Raw genomic sequence first — 18,340 nt, forward strand, 5'->3', positions numbered from 1 at the left:
TATCCTCGTAAGAACACATCCATACCCTCAGGCCTGTAAAGGAGATTGTATCCATTAACTCTGGAAGGGGCGGCGTCCCAGGACACCCTGAAGCGCGTGTACCACTCGTCAGACACACGAAGATTCCTGGGGCCGAGCATACCCACTGCAAGACAGGACAGCACAGTCAACACGTGTTTGGCTACATTGCAATGGGAACGAGTGATTTAAGTGTCGGTGAATAATCAGCAGGGTAATTCCCTTATTATGGCGTATTATAGCTTTTGGATTAAGATTAATGCATCTTACATTTCATCAATCGGATGATAAATTCAACCACATCAGAGAAATTTGAAAAAAAAAAAAAAACTTAAGCTGCCTCAAGCAGTGAGTGTGATCATGATATGTAATAGGCTTCTTTTGTTTGAGAAACTAAATTAGGCAAGACACTGGCCAGAACTGCAGGCAAGCAATTTCCCTCTCTGGAGTACGGCCAGTTCATAACTCTCCGGCAAGACTCATGGTTCTTTTGGCCTTGATGACAAGTCAAGAATTTCAGTTATTCCACTTTTGCTGCAGTGATTAAGGATCCTAATCAGTGGATCAATCTATTTAGATTATCTGCTATGGAGTACCTTCCCTGGTGTGCGGTGCTACAATATTTCCTTTGATCGTGTCTGTCAGTATGCTTAGTTTCATGCAATCAGATGATCTTAGCGTTAAAAATGCACACATGGACTGAAGAGATTTTAGAGTTTATACCTGTGCGTCCATCTCCTTCTAGCTCTCCTCCTGGTCCATCATTATAGATGGCTGTCACTTTGATATTATAGGGAGTGTCTGGATCCAGGTTCTGCAGGACCACATTGTTTCTGTTCCCTGGTACTGTAGTCTAAAGACATGAGAGATACCACATGAACAAAGGGATTAATAAAAGAAGAAATCAGCATCATATTAGTGGGTGCAGTGGTTTGTATTATAACTTAAACAGTGGAATTATGTGGAATCGTAAACATGCTTACAAATTCCTCAATGGGGTCTCCTGTGGTCTGAGCGTAAGTGATGCGGTACTGCATGACAGGACCTTCAGCGTGTTCCCAGCTCACAGAGAGAGTGCTGGTGGTTGGGTCGTATACACGCATGTTCCTCGGGCCACTGCGGGGCACTGAGCGGAGAAGAAAAAATAGCTGCTTTGTGATTTACATTCCAAACATCTCTTTGTGTCACATTGTTGATTGCTTGAAAAGTTACTGTCTGTCTGTCACTGACTGTCTTTAAACCCAGGTTCTTACATGTCTTCCCATCATCACTGATGCTGGGTCCTTCGCCATCGCTGTACAGAGCAACAACTCCAACATTGTAATCGGTGTTTGGGAGCAGCTGCTGCAGCAGAGCCGTAGTGGTGGTCCCTGGTACCAAGACCTGAGCAGAGACACAGAACACATCAGCAATCAGTTTTATATCAGCATGTAAAGACTTTATTCCTAACAGGATCACTACAGATAGGAGTAAATGTGTTTATTTAAACGTTAGCAGTTGTGTAGGGGCGCACAGACATGATGCAAACCCCCCGCTCTGCACATACACAAACAAAAACCTTTCGCCTCTTTTCTGACAGCTGCTCGTGTTGTTCACTCCCTACAACACCTTCCTTTTACTCAACAACCCTCTGCTGTCAGCACTAAGTGAAAGGAAGAGCCAAGTAATCCTTTGAAGTTTGACAGCCGGCACCAATGTTTAACCCAGTCTGACAGTGACGACAGCTGATTACATAGGGACCCAGCCTCCCCCTCACTCTCTCTTTCTGTAATTGTTATTTGGCCAGAGTACGTTAAGTGCTCCTGGAGGGCTCTGGCCTGGTGATAACCTCTGCGAGCGAGTAAAGTATGTGAGTGTTAGAGGAGCAAATGGGTGAATCTGCTTACTGTCTCTTCATGTCACGTGAAAATGCAACAGCACTGTCCTGGCTTGCAGTTCTTTGAGTCGGCTCTCTCCTGGTTTAAAGATGTACTGAAGTGTTGAGAGTCTCGGTGTAAGAATAATATCACAGGCGACACCGGTAAAGCTGGTAATTCGTGCTACAAATCTCCAGCTGGTGTTAAATTTGATGGTGCTGGCTGAGAAAGACCACATTGCCACTGACGCATATCATTGGATCTAGCCATGGAAAGAGGCCTGAGCCTGCCATAAAAGTGCTAAGAAACAGGGCTAACAGCAGAGAGCACCTCTCAATCAATAAACCAGAGTGTGCCTCGCTCTTCAAAGCCGATGTAAACTGAGTCCCAAAGAAGAAACTGTTCTTAATGGTGCAATCTTTGGTGCAGATGCTGCAGAGAGAACTTATGGTGCAAGTAACACTTCAAAAGTTGCTTGTGGATTCTTTAAACCACCCAGAAATCTTTTGCACGTGACGATGTGGGCACACTGGTGCCAGATGCCACATATCGTGCTAAGACTAGGAGGTGCATTGTAAGGATTTCTGCTTTAATGAACGCAGTCGTGGTTAAAACCTTTTGCAGTTAGTGAGAGAGAAGAATTCAGCTGTCAGTAACTGCCCACATGTATGCATTAAAAAACACTCACATGGACCATTTGGTGAACAGACTAATGTTGTCTATTTAAACTTAAGGAAGAGGCTGTTACAATGATCACTGATTGGCTGAGCTTAAAGAATAAAGATGCATTTGAGTGTAGTTTAACATCTTTGTAAATGTTCTTTCTTTGCGTGCATATGTGCTATACTACACTTCTTCCCACACAGTGGTTGGAAACTCACCGACTCAGCGGGCCTCGCGCCAGTTAGAGGAGAGTAGACCACCCGGTACTGCTGGACGGGGCCTGTGGCAGGCTCCCAGCGGACATTCAAGGTGTTGGTCGTCGGGTTGAAAACCTGGATGTTCTTGACAGGGCTGCGCTCCACTGCCGAGCCAGGAATGTTTGATAATAGGTAGAGACAGAGGTAACAAAGAAAGAGGTTAGGGTGATGGTCAGGGTAAGTTAAATCACAAAGAGTGATGAGAGGAAGATGGTTCGGAGTAAAGAGTGTTGACAGAGGGAGGTTAAAGGGCAGCAATTCAAGTGGTTTGTACAGATTGTGAGGACAGATGGAAAGAGAGGCAGAGGAGGGAAAAACAGAGAGATTGGTAGACAGGTACTGACAGGTAAATGGGGAATGGACAGAGGTCAGTAAATTAGAGGATACTTCTTTTGGTATTTGTGCTTCAGTAACGTTAAAGCTTTACCTTCTGTAGTTTCATGTGGGGTGTTTGAACGTGTTTAAATGAACATGGTCCAGACTAGCTTTGTGGACGGACGAGTCCAATGACTACATGAGAACATTTCAATAAAATGGAAACAATGCTGCCCAGCAACCAACAGAGACACGTTTAAGACGCTATTTAACAATACTGCTATCAACAGGACACTTCCTGTGAGTGCCCTAAAGGTTAATGAAAAGGATACACAAGGCGTATATGCAGCCCTGTGTGAAGCTCGCCTTTAAAAGAAACCAGAGCAGATGTGTAGAGGCTTTGTGCCGCACCCCATAATAAGCCAATAAATGCAGGGGAAAAAACACAGTGGGCTAAACACAGTGAGCGAGCTTCCGTACTTTAAAGTTTCACACACCAAAGCCTGTTGACTAGAAAGCTGCTTTGAATTTAAAGGCGCAATTAACAGTCAGTGACTAGCTAAGGAAGCTGAAATAGCTGGAGCGGTTCTTCCTTAAATTGGATGAACAGGGGAGAATAAAGGAGGTAGTGCTGCTTGACCGGAGATGACACCGTTTTCTACAGAGGCACTGAAGTTACAAGGTTAGCAGTAAAAGGATTTGTTGCCGTAATACTGTACATACTGTATAAGAGTTTGGTTAACAGGTCTAGGGAGAAGCCACAGAACATGAGGGACTATTGGTACAAAAGGGAAAATTGGGGTAACAGTGGCAGGAATGGAGCACGACCTTAGCCAAGTGAGCTGAGAGCCATAAAACGTATAATGCTCTCCATTCATTTCTAACCCCCCCTTCTGTTTCTTTTTCCCAAAGGAGAGCCAATTACTCAATAAATCCCCTCCCCCATTCCCCAGACCCACTATTATCCTGACCACTACCCTTCATTCCACCCTATAAATGGACAATATTACGGTAAAGAGAGAGGAGACACCATTATAATCCTGCCAACCCGGAGGAATTCCTTCCTACGCAATCACCCCACAAAATGCTGACTCATTACCAGCAGAGATCGGTGGTCTGAAATTGTGGGAGAAACTGGAAAGTCTCTGTTGTTCGATGAAGTTCAAACAAAGCTGAATGAGCTTAACAATGGGAATTTATGCTAAGTTTGATGTTACATTTGCATGGTGTAAATTATGTGTGCATTTTATCACCCATTGAGAAACTTGGCATTTGATCACTAGGGCTTAGCTTACAGAGTTTGGACGTCATTTTGAAGCAAATGACTGCTTTATTTAAGGTTTGTGACATACAGAAAGAGTAAGCCAACAACTAAGGCCAATAAGTTCACTCTGGACAGACATGAAGGATTCCTGACTTGGGGAAAAAAGTCCCACAGCAGTCATGCAGGATGTCATTCTCAGAGTTCCTCCTCTCATTCAGCTTGAGCTATTCTAAACCCTTAAAGCTGTCCTACAAGGTTGTTAGTACTCCTGAACTTCCCTGCAGGAATCACCATTGTAACTTGTGATTACATGCATGCAGTGCTTACATGTTTTGCCATTCTCAGACATGCGTAGACCCTCTCCAGCGGGGTAGACGGGAGCCACAGTTACGGTGTAGACAGTGTCAGACTGCAGGTTCTTCAGCACAGTGTTGTAAGTGCTGCCTGATACCTGGGCCTGGAGGGAATTATAACAAGTTGTACATCAGGTTGGGCTCTGGCCACCGCAGATAAGGCTTTATTGTGGATACATTTTAAGCAACGTGCTCTAATGCACAAGCTTACCATCTCTTCTTCTCCTCCAGCTGCAGGGACATAGAAGATCCTGTACTGACGCACGTTGCCCTCAGCAGCCTCCCATTGGACATTAAGGGTGCTAGTAGTGGGGTCAGTTACTTGAAGGTTTTGAACACCACCCAAAGGCTCTGGAATAAGATAGAGACATGATGACTTATTACTGCACATTTATCTCAAACACTGTTACTGAACAGTCATATTCAATAAGTGCCCATAAGGTCTAAATCAATAAGAAACACATTAAACCATGATAACGTCAGACACTTAATATTGGTGTCACCTTATATTTGGGAGCACAAAAGTAGAGGACAACTTACTGGTCTTTCCAAGGCCATTAAGCTCCTTGCTGACTCCTCTGGCGTAGGAGGCCACCACAGTGATGGAGTATTCAGTGTCAGGGGTCAGCTTGGGAAGCAGGACAGTGGTTTTCTTCCCCCCAACCTGGGTCTATTTGGGAATGAATAAATGTTAGCTTACTTACATCTTCTTTCATCAACAATTACCACTCTTGGAATCAGTCACAAATGTTTGTGGCCCATCGTTAATCATACACAGCATGGTTAACTCAGCTACTGAAATAATACTTTACTTCCTCAGTAGTTTGAAGTACAAGCCACCTAGTCGATTCATTCTCTCTTGTTTTTGTTCATCTGTCTGGCTATGGTTTTTAACAACCTGTAGAAGCTCCAGGACACACTCGGACGAGATATTTGATCCATGTCTTGGATGGGATCAAGAGTTTAACAACTCTCCATGGATCTCATAAATTGATGTCAATAACTTTATGGAAAGAATTTCACCTTAAAAAATACTCGTCTGTAAACACTTCAGAGGAAGAATGTTTTGGAAAAAATACACAGCACGCTGGCCAAGGTAAATCTGCATGCTGATGGCAGAAACAGTCGGATGTCTTCTCTAAACAGTCAAGACTGGTGATGAATTTACTACTTTACTTTTGGCAGAAGCTTAAGGGAGTGAGGACAAACAGGAAGTCTAAGTGAGCTAGGAGTCCATGCTAGCATTTAGATTCGTGTGTAATACCGTATACGCCTGTGCTTTGATGTTCATTTTAATCCTTTTATAGTTTCATTTATTGCCACACAGCTCTGTGTCTACACCAAGTAGATGAATCTTTTAACAGCACAAGAAAAACAGAAGGCTGCATGATTTATCATTTGGCACTGCATTAGTTTTCTTGTACACAAGTGCAAAAATGTGTGTCAGACATTTCCGAAAACAGACTTGTTTTCCCAGACGAAATAATGCAACCCTCCCTGGACTAGCTATAGTCAGTGAAATCCTGACAGTGAACCAAGACGACTTGGCTGATGCAAGTGTGTAGGCTTCCAGTTTTCCGTCAACCCTTCAGCATGATATCACCCAGGCAATCAGCACAACTTAATTTAATTAAGCACTAAAGAGGAAAATATTCCATTTTATGTTAAAAGGGAAACTTATGGTCAACCAATTAAACGCTAACTAAAGCTGAGTTTTAACAGAACGTCTGACAGGGTAAATTACAAGAAATTACTTTAAACCCTCAGCTACCCTCTCCAGCGTGACAAATGTTGGATGCCATCTGAGCCTTTTTTTTTAAAAGGTGAAAGAGAGTGAACTAATAACTACGTTTGTGTGCACAGCCACTTTAAGCACCCTCTACTGTATATAATGTATCACACCTGTAGCAGAGTACCCTCTCATTATACAAACATACACTTACCTGACAGGGAAAGTGCTTTCAATTTTAAGTGCACACACACAACTTGCAGATGGCCAAGCAGCACAGACTGCATGGGAACCATCAAAGCACAGTAAAGATAAATGTTTGATCGCTGGATATCTGTTTACTATCTCTTTTAAGAGCTGTTAAATGATCGGCCCCTCACAATGTGTCATGTGAACCTTTTACAACACTTAAATGTATCTCCCTTAAGCAACTCCTGACAGCCAATAAATTCCAAGTAGTTGGGAAAACATTTCCACCAAAATTGGTTGGGACATTTATTGTTGATTTAAGCAGCTTATCAGTGTGGTTATCATTGTGTAGTCTTTCCTACGAGCGTGTGCATGCACCATTTAGCACATTTGAGTCTTACTTTTAAGTCTGGCTTGTGGAAACAGTGAGAAATGTCTGACAGCTAATTGAAACGAAATATTCAACTTTCATCCAGAAAGACGTTTGCACTTCAGTAGGGCAGCCAAAAAATCAATGACCAGCAGGAGACTTTTACAGACTCAGGAAATATTTAGAAAAAATAAGAAGCACATTAATGCTGCCTTTTAAACTTAATGTGAGTTTTAGCAGAACACTATTATTTCTATGAGGCAAATCTCTGTAGGGAGAAACAAATCTATTGATTGAGCTTAATTGCATGAACAGCAGTTTGTCTTGTTTATAAATTATAGATTGAGCTCCAATGAATCAGGCTAGAATAGGACATTTAAAGAAGAAGTAGTTCATATTTTCCCCACAAACTAGAGTGAACACAGTGTGTATCGTGTGGATTGTTGTGTTAGTCTGTTGTGTTACTTACAGTCTGGCTCCTGCCTCCAGCTGTTGGGACATAAGTGATCTTGTAGTTCTGGACGCGGCCCGGAGCCGGATTCCACCTGGCGTTCATGCTGGTGGTGGTTTCATTGAACACAACTAAGTTGGTGGGAGGTCCCTGAATTACTGGAAAACGCATGCACACACATATCGCAGTTAGAACCATGTCAATAAGTTTTACTGTTATAAGTGGTGAAGCATTTCTTTCATGGATTTCCTGAAAAACATCTTTTAAAGACACAGTCCTTGATACCTTAGGCAGTTTATGTTAAAAATATCAGTTAATTAACTTCTACATGATGCACTTTTTTTACTTTATGTATAGCTAAAGGTCTTTGTATCAAGGATTGCAGCTTTAAAGAAGAAAAGACGATCCCTGTCTGGGATTTTGTCTTTTCGGAAGCAGTGATGGATTCTCTTGAACAGCAATGGATTGATGAAAGGATGATAATGGATGGACTGATAAATGCATGGATGAATGCGATGATAGATGGATGGATGAAAAGATGACGGATGATGGATGATGGAATGGGAAAGGATTCAAATCCCTGTTTTTCAAGGGCATGCATCGTTGAAATCCTTCTTCAGCCATGAATGGACATTTGACTGAGTGTGAATATGATGAGAAACAGCCATGGGATGGTTGGCATGGACAATGGGACAAAAAGAGACGACATGGACAAACAAACACATAATTAAACTGGCTGTTTCAGCTGCAGCACAGCACCATTGGAGCAGTGGATGGGTTAAGGGCCCAGCTTGATGATGAAATGATGATTCTCCAATGGTTGGAGTAATAAACATGCTTTCAGCACTTGAAATAAAAAGCATCCTCTTTCTTTACCACAAATACTTACCTGAGCTACTACCACCTTGCCTGGACACTATAGAGGCAAAAATACAAAGGTATAATGGGGATACCCTTCGCTAAACATTTTTCACAGCATAGTTCCAAAAGGTAAAAACAAAAGGTTAATCACTGGTCAATGCAACAGAGATTCTGTCGAGAAGAACAGTGTTACTATAGTGAGTGTTTATTCATTATCACAGAGCAGCCGGGGTGTGTGTGCATCTTACATGTCCTCTCAGTGCCCAGCAGATCCTCGCTCTCTGATTCATCAGGATAGATTGCAGTGACAGACACATCGTAGGGCGTGTCTGGCTCCAAGTTCTCCAGAACGTGGGATGTGTCATCATTGTTCAGAATGGCCTGATGAGGAAAACACAAACAGAGCATGTGGGAAGGCACTTGACTAAAATATTTTGCCAATACAAACCACTAACACAACACAAGATCCATTTTAGAGGGATTATAACCGGATTGGTGCAAAGGTCTGTTTTTTAGATGTTCTCACTGCCTCCTCTGGAGGTCTTTTTAAAAGCATCGCCAAAATGCTTCCTGCAGGACTCATGAATAAATACCTGCATGAATTGTAAATATTTGGACAGATGTTTCTTTCTTACGTATTGGAAGTTGGTATCTCCCTTCTTAGTCCAGCCAATGCGGTACAAAGCCACGTCAGGGGCTCCGTGCTCCCAGGTGGCTCTAAAGCTGGTCTGGGTTACATCAGAGAACTGCAGGTTCTTTGGGGCAGGAACCACATCTTCAGAGGAGAGGGAGGAACGTTAAGTGTAATCTTTATCTCATTAAGGGAAACAGCCAATGATATCATCTTTAATGTCATAATAATGACAATTTTCATTCTTACCAGTGATTCCCTCTCCCAACATGGGCTGACCAGGTCCCTCATCGTAGATGGGAGTAACAGCCAGGCCATATTCAGTTTGTGAGATCAGGTTGTCGAGTATTCTGGTGGTCACACTTCCTTCTACTTCCAGCTGTAGAATAAACACGCTTGTTTAATATCATTTCATGAAATCCATTTGCAAATATATGGAGCTTTGCAAATCATGTCAAAATAACTTTAAACGTTAAAAGAACTTCAGATGTTTTTCTCTTCAGCCAAAATTTGCCAAGTCTTGTGAAATTGTAATTCCGTTCACAGCACCACTTTCCTGGAATACCGGCGACAGCCGGAATGTGCGCCTAATAAGACTGGTAGGAAACTTGACTTGAAGGTATAAAACTGTTTGTTTCCAGAGGAAAATGTGAACAAACAAGAATCACAACAAAAAAGCAACAGATTTCGACCAAACACCTGGATTACTTCTATGAAACGACCCACTGCTTTTATGGCTCTTGATTCCATTAAGTTTTACTAGGTTCATTTCAAGAAATTGCAATTAAGGGATTCATTCTGAACACTCATTAGCGTGAACAGTTCCATATGTTTGTCAGATCTTCCGCCTTTTAATTTGAGTTTAACAGACAACATATTTGTCTTCCTGGACAATGAAACCATGAAAGTCTTCACCTGGAATAATATGGGAATATGCCTACTGTGTTGCGAGGAGTTATAGTCGCTTATTGAGCTCTATCACATGATTCATGAGGTTCAACATGACATTCTGCTACTTTCTGGGTAGTAGGTTCCCTCTTCCCACACACTAGATTTCTGACATTCACAATTTGGCACTCTGGGTGACTTTCACATGTGTGTTTCCATCGTTGGAGCTTTAAGGATCAACTCAACTTGATTTATGTCTAAGAAAGTAGCAAAGGCAAACCACAAGGTTTGCTGCTGTTGCCCTACAACTCCCAAAGGGCGACATACAACCATAAAGTATTGGTCCAATCCCCTGTACTAAAACCTCACTTTAATCCCCCAAAAACTGTGTTCTGAGAATTTCATAACCTTTTCATAGGACTCCAAAACATTCCCCAACGTCCGGCCAGTCGCCTGCAGTTTCCATTAGGAGCTCTCAGCCAATATATCGAGCCATCAGTCAAAAATATTGATAGAAATTCATCACCATCAAACCTAATGGCTCAAACAGACTACAGGCAATGAAGGTTTGTAGGAAAATCATCAGGGTTTGGTGCTGCTAAAAACATAAGCTGCTGATATCTTGTTTACTTGTATTCCATTGTTTCAGCAATACCAAGGAAAGAAGAGGGTCGGAACCAAACTCACTTCTTTTGCATCTCCATCCTCGGGCTTGTAGGTGACAAGGTACTTGCGAACAGGTCCAGGAGCAGCATCCCAAATGAGCCTCATGGCGCTGTGGGTGATGTCACGAACCTTCAGCTCGCCCGCAGGTGGCAGGGGCTCTGAACAACAGGAAGAAGGTTAGTGTTAGTTTCAGGAGAGTCCACTGTGGCCCACACATGAACAATAAGCAATACATGTGCCTTAATGAAATCTATGATGATTTTTAAGGTACATACGAGTGACTCCCTGCTTGGTCAGTGGTTCACTTGCTGACTCTCCATACAGGGCGAACAGGGAGAGTGAGTAGGCCGTGTTGGGGGTTAACTTCACCAGCTGGACATCGGCTGTATCCCCTCCCACTCTGATCTGCAAAGGGACCAGAGCAAAGAATATCAGAAGGTCAAAGGGGAAGCAGATGACAGGGACTCCTCAGTGACGTAGACAGAGACATTTGGATAACAACAGTGGGAGAAATATTTTGGTTGCGACACATCTGCTGATTCCGGTTTTGACCCACTGGGTTTGACACCTCATAAACAAATGATGATGTTCCCTTGGCAGACTGAGCTCATGGTTCACCCACCCCCTCGGGACTGACAATGTTTCTCTGTGTTTTCCCTTTTGCCTTGTGTGCTGAATGGTGAGGCGAACACTGGTGGCTTTGTAAAATGTCATGTCAAGAAGTGCTGACAGTAAGCCGAAGTGTCTGGTCACTTCTCGTGTTTGGTGCATATGAATGCATGCGAACGTGTGATCCTGTCTACTCATAAACACATGTGAATGTGGTCGCTTGTTCCTTGTTTAAATCCGTCAAATCCACAGCTGATTGGCTGCACGCCCGAGCGCTCAGATAGGATGTATTCTCAGTGCTTTCTGTGAATGTCTCTTACCTCCTGGTCAGCTGTTGGCTGAGTGGCATTGATGGCGCTGTAGAGCAGCATGTAGTCAGTGGCACCCTGCGCCCTCTCCCATCTCACCCGCATGGTGGTGGTCTGCTCATCATAAATGTCCATCGTCCTCACGGCGCTCAGGGGCACTAGACAACGAGAAAGTGATGTTAACGGCAATTTAACATGTGAATACACATAAATACACACACACACTTCTTATCCATACAAGTTATCCAAAGGAGCCGATACACACACTTTTTAGGGATTATCCTTTGATTGCAGGAAAATGTTCTCAGGCCATTCAAACTGTGTAATCTCAACAATCTGTGCTGTTTTATAAGAACTTTTATTGATGCTATATAACACTGTTAACTCTTTGCTACTCTAGAGAGCACCAATAAAACTATTAACAACATCTTAAAAGAAAGAAAGAAAGAACATAAACTTACGCCCAGTGTAATCATGTATTTGCCTTTTGAATTTCTGTCTAATTAAGATTGACTATCTTTCTGCAGCCACATGGTAAGACAGACCAAGATATATACCTTTGAAATTTAAGAAATGAAGACCCAGGAGACAGAGGAAGTGCAGTCACTGAGTGCATTAAATTGGTGTTATGCTTACTCGGTGCTTACAAGCTGCGGTTCATTAAAGTAAAGGTTGAAGGTAAATTATTGGTCAAGAGCCAGCTGAAATTTAAACTGTTGCTGTGTGACAAGCCCATTTATCTGGGTGATCGGAGCCAAGAAAGGTGATTTGTTATTAAGCAGCTTAGTTTCAGCAGTGTACATTTCCACTTGCAAAGTTTACCCTAAATGGATCTGTATATGTGAATCTCCTTAAATCAAATGATAAGTGCCAGAAAGAGATGACATACGTGTGGTCTCAGCTCCGTCAAGAGGCTCGCTGCTCTCCTCTCCCACCACCGAGTAGACGTTGACCATGTACTTTGTCTCAGGGGTGAGGCCCTGGAGAACCACTGTGCTCTCAGTCCCGTCCACAAACACCTAACGCAGAGGGGGAAAGTTAGAACTCTGCAGCTAAAGGAATCGTCTGTGACAGTGTGCGACACAAAGCTTATTGATAACTTTAGGTGCATGTAGATACTTTCTGCAAAAAGAAGTTTAGTAACAACCAAAGGCTCTATCTATTGACATGATTGACTTGAGCGTTTTGTAAAGCTATCCAATTAAAAGCAAAAATCCCCCTGCCAAACTCAGCATGTGCTTCACTTCCAGATGCATAAACAATAATAAAACCTCATCCTCTATGTTCACTGTTAAACAAAACCATGGGAGCTCGACAAAAACAAACATCTTCCTACATGTAATTGGAATCAGACACCAAAGATGCATCTATTCCGCAGACTGCGGAGCCAAAACCCTGCTTGCCAATAGAGCTATCATAAGGTCATTATTTGCTTTCTAATCCTCTAAACTGAGAGCTGTTTTTGTTTCCTTTCCCTGTGTGAGATCTTAATGTAATTAGAAACCTAAACAACGAGAGGCCAAAACAAACCGGAGGCTGGAAATAGAAGCTTGAGTGGAGATTCCCATTACTTGCAAAAACAGTGGATCAGGACACACTACAGCCAACTAAAACCTTAACACCAGCACAGGGAGATGTGCTACACTTCCTGCAGCTTTGTGAATGATTGAGTTAGTGGTGAGGCAGATGCATTCTTCTATCTGGCAGGTAATACCTGTTCTGGAAGTCCAGACGCAGTCATGTACTCGACACGGAACTTCTCCACGGGGTCTTCAGGGGCGTCCCAGGTAGCTCTGAAGGAGTGGTGAGTCACCTCGGATGTTCTCAGGTTAGTAGGAGCATCTGGTGCACCTCCTATTCAGATGTAAGCATAAGAAGACATTAAACATCGTCATAAAAAAGTATAGCATCACTTAGTGACTTCAGTTATACACGAATAAGCTAGTAAAAAATAGACCCAGCAGTAGATAGAAGCTTGCCTGTTTACTAATATGTCCTAACAGAATCACACACCACAGTACTTATTGAGACTCCTCCATCCTCTCTGAGGAGTTCCCCTACAGTAACCGATAGCAGCTCTTTAATTGAATTAAGGAGCGGATGATTTCCTACTCCAGGGAGGCTGAAAGAATATTAGTAGAAGAAGAAAATAATAGTCTGTAATCATTTTAAGCGCTTGGCTTGCTCTTTGCTTCCAGTGTTGATTTCCACATTTGGCCAGCCATGCAACTGTCTGCAGGTCTGGGATGATACACTCTATGTTTATACTCCCTATCACTTGGAATGAAGGATTTTTTTTGTAAATAAGAGGGCTTCTGTTCTTGCAGTCCCGTATACTGTTCCTCAATGATGCATATTTTAATGTAAACTCATAAGTACCTGGGCCCTTGACGCTGTTACAGAGGTTTTCAGTTAGGCCGTCAACAATGTCCAACAGGAAGGAGAAGTCAGCCACATTGTACATGTGGATAGTATCCGGATCAGTGGCAATGGACCTCAACTCGTTCTCGTCAGCATTCTTCACACCTAAAAGAAGACATTTAGAGTTCTTACCATTTATTACCTTAATTCATACAATTAGTTTGTGTAAGCTGATTTAAGCTTACCGATGGCATAGAGCTCAATGCCCTGATCGCGCAAGGCCTGAGAGTTGACATTGACGTCGTCCTGGGATTTGCCGTCAGTGATCAGCACACCGATCTGTCTAGCGTTGGGTCGCATCCCGACATTCTCTTTGAAATTGTTCTGGAGGAGGTAGTTCAGAGCCAGACCTGCAAAGATAACATCACAGATGCACAATCTAAGAGTGTGCTCGCAGAAGAATAATATGGGCTGTTCCAAGGAGCTGTAAATTAACTTAGACAAACATAGATTAGAGTACCAGTCAGGGTGTTTCCTCCTTTGTAGGGCAGGTTAGCCACAGCATTCAGGAGGGAGTCCCGGGTTGGATGTTCATTCAAGTGCCAATAAGTCTTTGGGTCTCCACTGTACTGAGCAAGACCTAAAGACAAAAAAATACTTGTGTCATACTTATGCAGAGATCTTTTCAGATCATGAATCAAATATATCTGTCCTTATTCTGATTGTACCCACCAATTTGGACCCTGTCAGGGCCGATGTCAAAGACTCCCACCATACGGGCGATGAAGGCACGAATGGTCTTGAAGTTGAGACGTCCGATACTCCAGGACCCATCCACCAGCAGCACAATGTCAGCCTGTGCTGTGGTCCTACAAGTTACATCTGTAAGGGCAACATTAATAAGTGTCTTTATTGGACAAAGTTGACTGTTTCAAACTAAGTATTTTAAAGAAAATCCATGTTCAACTCTCATGTACATAAAATGTTGTGTGTGTGTGGTGGATTGTAATGATGAAAGAGGTGCTCAAAGAGGTGCGAGAGGTAAAGGAAAGAAAGAGATAAGAACACAATTTCATTTTAAGCCTTGAACCAAACAAAAGATCAAACATCACCCAGGGTATAATCAACAACATAACAACATATTACAAAGCATGAAGTAAAACATTCAATGAGAACTTTATTTTTCCAGGTGTTATAATGATCATCTTCTTGTCTTTTGGCATGTCGAGGCAGTTTTTCCTCTCAGTTGTTCTTGTTTGGATCCACGAGTCCCCGAGGCAAATCAGGAGAGCAAGCCTTTAATGGCCTGTGACATATCAAAGGCCACCATAGAAGAGATAACTGTGCCCTCCAGAGGTACACGGTAACATTCAGATCCTGTTTTCCAAACAACTGTTTGATGACAAGGAAAGCTTCTGATCCTCGGCACCTAAAAAAAAGGGCTGCAGATGTGCACTGGAGAAAGGCAGATGTTGCACTAACTGCCACTGTCTGCAACTGAAAACAGGTTACATATTTGATTTACAGATCGTTTGCTGACAGGGGAAACTAAGACCCCACCCCATTGGCGGGCAGACAGCTGTCAAGATTCCACTGGCAAGAAAGAAGGGACTACAATGAAAGTCTGCAGAGTTACAGAAACATGTCAGCTAGAGGTAGATCAACAAAGAAAGAAAGAATAACATTTGTAGTGTTAACAAGACAAGTATTAAAAGACAATGTTATGTAAGGCTTTTGCCACAAGTATAACTTTCTTGGCCTAAAGTTCCAGCGGCTTGTTAAGAGCTGACCTGCAGTCTGTCTACAGTACAGGGGAGGGTAAGATTCTCTCACCTCTTCTCTTTTATCTTCTGAAGCTGCGTCTGTCTCTGAATCTGCGTCCTTATTAGGAACAGACCTGCAGCTGGGCGGCCAAACTGACCTTTACAGTTCCTTCCAGCAAGCACAACATTTTTTCCTCTTCTCACACTTACTGCCTGCCGCGCTCTGACTCACGAGGTAGTAAAAACATTTTCAGAACTGCAAACACATTATATGCGTATGGCTTGAATCTACACTGGCTGCGCTTGGAGTGGAAATAAAAAGCGGAAGCCCAAAGTGACACAGTAAAGTAAGCGAGAAAAGGGCAGACAGCTGGAGCAGCCATTACGTCTGTTACTTGGTGGGACAATTAGCTTTGAGGAAAGGCATTTAGAGAAACTCTTCAGCTTTTATGAGGCGTGAGTTTACATCGAATATTCCTAAGCTAAACTTGACTAAGTGATAAGAGTCTCAATGTTTGACTATTGCTTCCAAGAGACATAACACACTGGAGACACTGCTTTAACAGATGACAGGCGCAGAGAGTAAAACCACTTCAGTGGTTCATGTTATAGTTAATTTTAGCAGAGAACATGTTATTCCTTTGGTTATATTTCAGATTTTTGTCATAAATATGTGAGATTATAGCACAATTTTAGATAACTTTACCTGGCACATAAAACGGAGGATCGGGTGTTTCAGTGAGAGTGGTTGCCTCCTCTCCAGCCAATGGCATACTCTCGCCTCCTTCAAACACACCAAACACATTCACGCTGTATTTGGTGTCAGCTCTGTCAAACAAAAGACATGTAATCGTCAGATTTTTTTTTTTTTTTTTGCACGATATACTGAAGATTAGGAAATACCAGCCTAAAGACATACCTCAGCTCCTCCAGCACCACAGTGTTGTCATAGGGACCGACCTGAAGTTCTCCCAGGTCAATGTCTTTCCCTACAGGGTGGAAAGTGACTTTGTAGCCCTTAACATCACCGGGAGCAGGGTCCCAGGTCACACGGAAACTGGTCTTAGAGGGCTCTGAAGTCTGGAGGTTCCTGGGACCTTTGTAAGGTGTCACTAGGAAGAGAGGAGGAAATTGTGAACTGAATGATTAAATATGAAGAACAAAATCCTCGAATGAAGATAAATGTGCACATTAACCGTAATATGGCTTTAGTCATTTAGAGAGAGTTGATTATGATTGTGATGAGGATGTGGTTGAGTCTGTATTGGATAATCAGTAACTTGGCATCAGAAAGAGAAACATTTGTGGTGTGCTGCCTGATAGACCAACGTACATGTTGTTCCTTCTCCTTGCCTCGCTTTGCCTTCTCCAGAACGGTAGACAGGCAGAACAGTGATGTCATAGGTGGTGAGGGGAGTAAGGCGCCTCAGAACAGTAAAGGTCGTGCCACCGGGCACCTTGGTTGCGAGCTGCCGCCCTCCCACCTTTGGTTTGTAGGTAACGCGGTAGTTGAGTACATTTCCAGGTGCTGGTTGCCATGTCACCTTCATGCTCTTCTCCGCCTCCTCAGAGACAGCAATTATTCTGCCAGCTGCCGAGACTGTAAAGAAGGAAAGAAAGGTTAAAAGAGGAGAAATGATGAATGGATGGTCTGGGGGAAAATGTAGATTTTGGGCCTTGTTCAGATGGGAATGCACGCTAAATGTGCGCTAAGGCGCCTATATACCCATATACCTTTGGAAATATAAGCAGCATAGCTTTCCTGCTGGTAAGTAAACTAAATAGTTACACGCTTGGCTACCTCACAGTCTTTCATCCGGATATCTGCTCAGTTTCCAAATGCGTGTGGACACAAACCTACCCAAATATTTCACATTTACAGAGGTATACATTAAACAGGCCCAAATTTACATGATTGATCGTGTTTAGTTGGTGGGTTTGGGCGCCAGGCTTGGAAATCTAGTGAATTTAAGCAAAGCCATAGTTCTATTTCTTTCCATTGTGCATCCTTTCGAGCATTTCTTCTATTCAGAGCAGGAAAGGCAACTTAGAGCTGTCAGAGGCCGAAAACAAGGAAAATATTCAGAACGCTCCACTTCAGAGGGACGACTTTTATTGATGGAAAAAAACAGTGCATCCAAGTTTGCCGTGTGTGACTCTGCCCTGAGAGACCTGTGATAGGAGTCGAGAGCATGCAAAGAGAACAGCAGATAGTGGGAGCAAAGTGAACATCTAAGTCTACAGAGCTGCCTCGCAGTTGTGTTCGCTGTGCATGTCTGCTGCTTTTCTCGCTTGCCAGAATCAATAAACAATAATGATGGTTGGAAATGTTTTTCCTTGGGCACATTCCATTTCACTAACTGGTGGACAAAGTCCCTCCCAACTGGTGCGAGTTTCCACTCAATGTGCTTTTCTCATCCAGGCATGAGTGTAGTCTAACAAGGGAGAGGCCAGCGTCTATCTGCCCTGCATCTCATCTCTCTCATGAAACCCCTGTGCAGGTGTGCTGGATATTACATCACCTTTGTACATACATATAACACACACGCACAGTCTTAAAGACTTGCACACAAAGACTCTGTATCCTTGACGGCTCAGGCCTGCGCCAACAGCTATGACGTTATCTCCCTGCAGAACGGTAGGTGTTGCTTACAAATGGTGCTAACAGCTAAGCTGTGTTTCCTGGATCCTTTTCAAACCTGCTTCACTGCCCCATATTTCACAGTGATGATCTCCTAAATTATGTCTCTAACTCAACAGGCATACGAAATATTATGGCCTAAGATGT

At 43.0% G+C, this 18,340-nt stretch overlaps 1 protein-coding gene across 4 annotated transcripts in view; it reads right to left on the reverse strand.

The window, feature by feature from the left end:
• The window catches only part of col12a1a (collagen, type XII, alpha 1a), a 54,378-nt gene that overhangs the window by 19,454 nt on the left and 16,584 nt on the right, over nt 1-18,340 (reverse strand). For 2 of the 4 annotated variants that reach the window (XM_069662177.1, XM_069662179.1), the window contains exons 3-24: nt 14,522-14,671; nt 14,310-14,429; nt 14,035-14,199; nt 13,808-13,954; nt 13,143-13,282; nt 12,318-12,447; nt 11,441-11,586; nt 10,787-10,916; nt 10,533-10,669; nt 9,207-9,336; nt 8,962-9,101; nt 8,575-8,707; nt 8,355-8,381; nt 7,484-7,623; nt 5,267-5,396; nt 4,938-5,077; nt 4,701-4,830; nt 2,756-2,898; nt 1,272-1,401; nt 1,002-1,144; nt 742-871; nt 26-145 (exon numbers count right to left, since the gene is read on the reverse strand). In XM_069662177.1, coding sequence (XP_069518278.1) covers nt 26-145; nt 742-871; nt 1,002-1,144; nt 1,272-1,401; nt 2,756-2,898; nt 4,701-4,830; nt 4,938-5,077; nt 5,267-5,396; nt 7,484-7,623; nt 8,355-8,381; nt 8,575-8,707; nt 8,962-9,101; nt 9,207-9,336; nt 10,533-10,669; nt 10,787-10,916; nt 11,441-11,586; nt 12,318-12,447; nt 13,143-13,282; nt 13,808-13,954; nt 14,035-14,199; nt 14,310-14,429; nt 14,522-14,671 — 2,901 coding nt within the window. Of the gene's footprint in view, nt 1-25; nt 146-741; nt 872-1,001; nt 1,145-1,271; nt 1,402-2,755; nt 2,899-4,700; nt 4,831-4,937; nt 5,078-5,266; nt 5,397-7,483; nt 7,624-8,354; nt 8,382-8,574; nt 8,708-8,961; nt 9,102-9,206; nt 9,337-10,532; nt 10,670-10,786; nt 10,917-11,440; nt 11,587-12,317; nt 12,448-13,142; nt 13,283-13,807; nt 13,955-14,034; nt 14,200-14,309; nt 14,430-14,521; nt 14,672-16,258; nt 16,381-16,471; nt 16,665-16,885; nt 17,153-18,340 lie in introns of all 4 variants that reach the window. The other 2 variants (XM_069662180.1, XM_069662178.1) reach the window with 2 other exon arrangements.

The sequence above is a fragment of the Semicossyphus pulcher genome, unplaced genomic scaffold, assembly GCF_022749685.1.
Source record: "Semicossyphus pulcher isolate SPU_LCO1_2020_fin unplaced genomic scaffold, fSemPul1.0.p SCAF_14, whole genome shotgun sequence".
Lineage (NCBI taxonomy): Eukaryota > Metazoa > Chordata > Actinopteri > Labriformes > Labridae > Semicossyphus > Semicossyphus pulcher.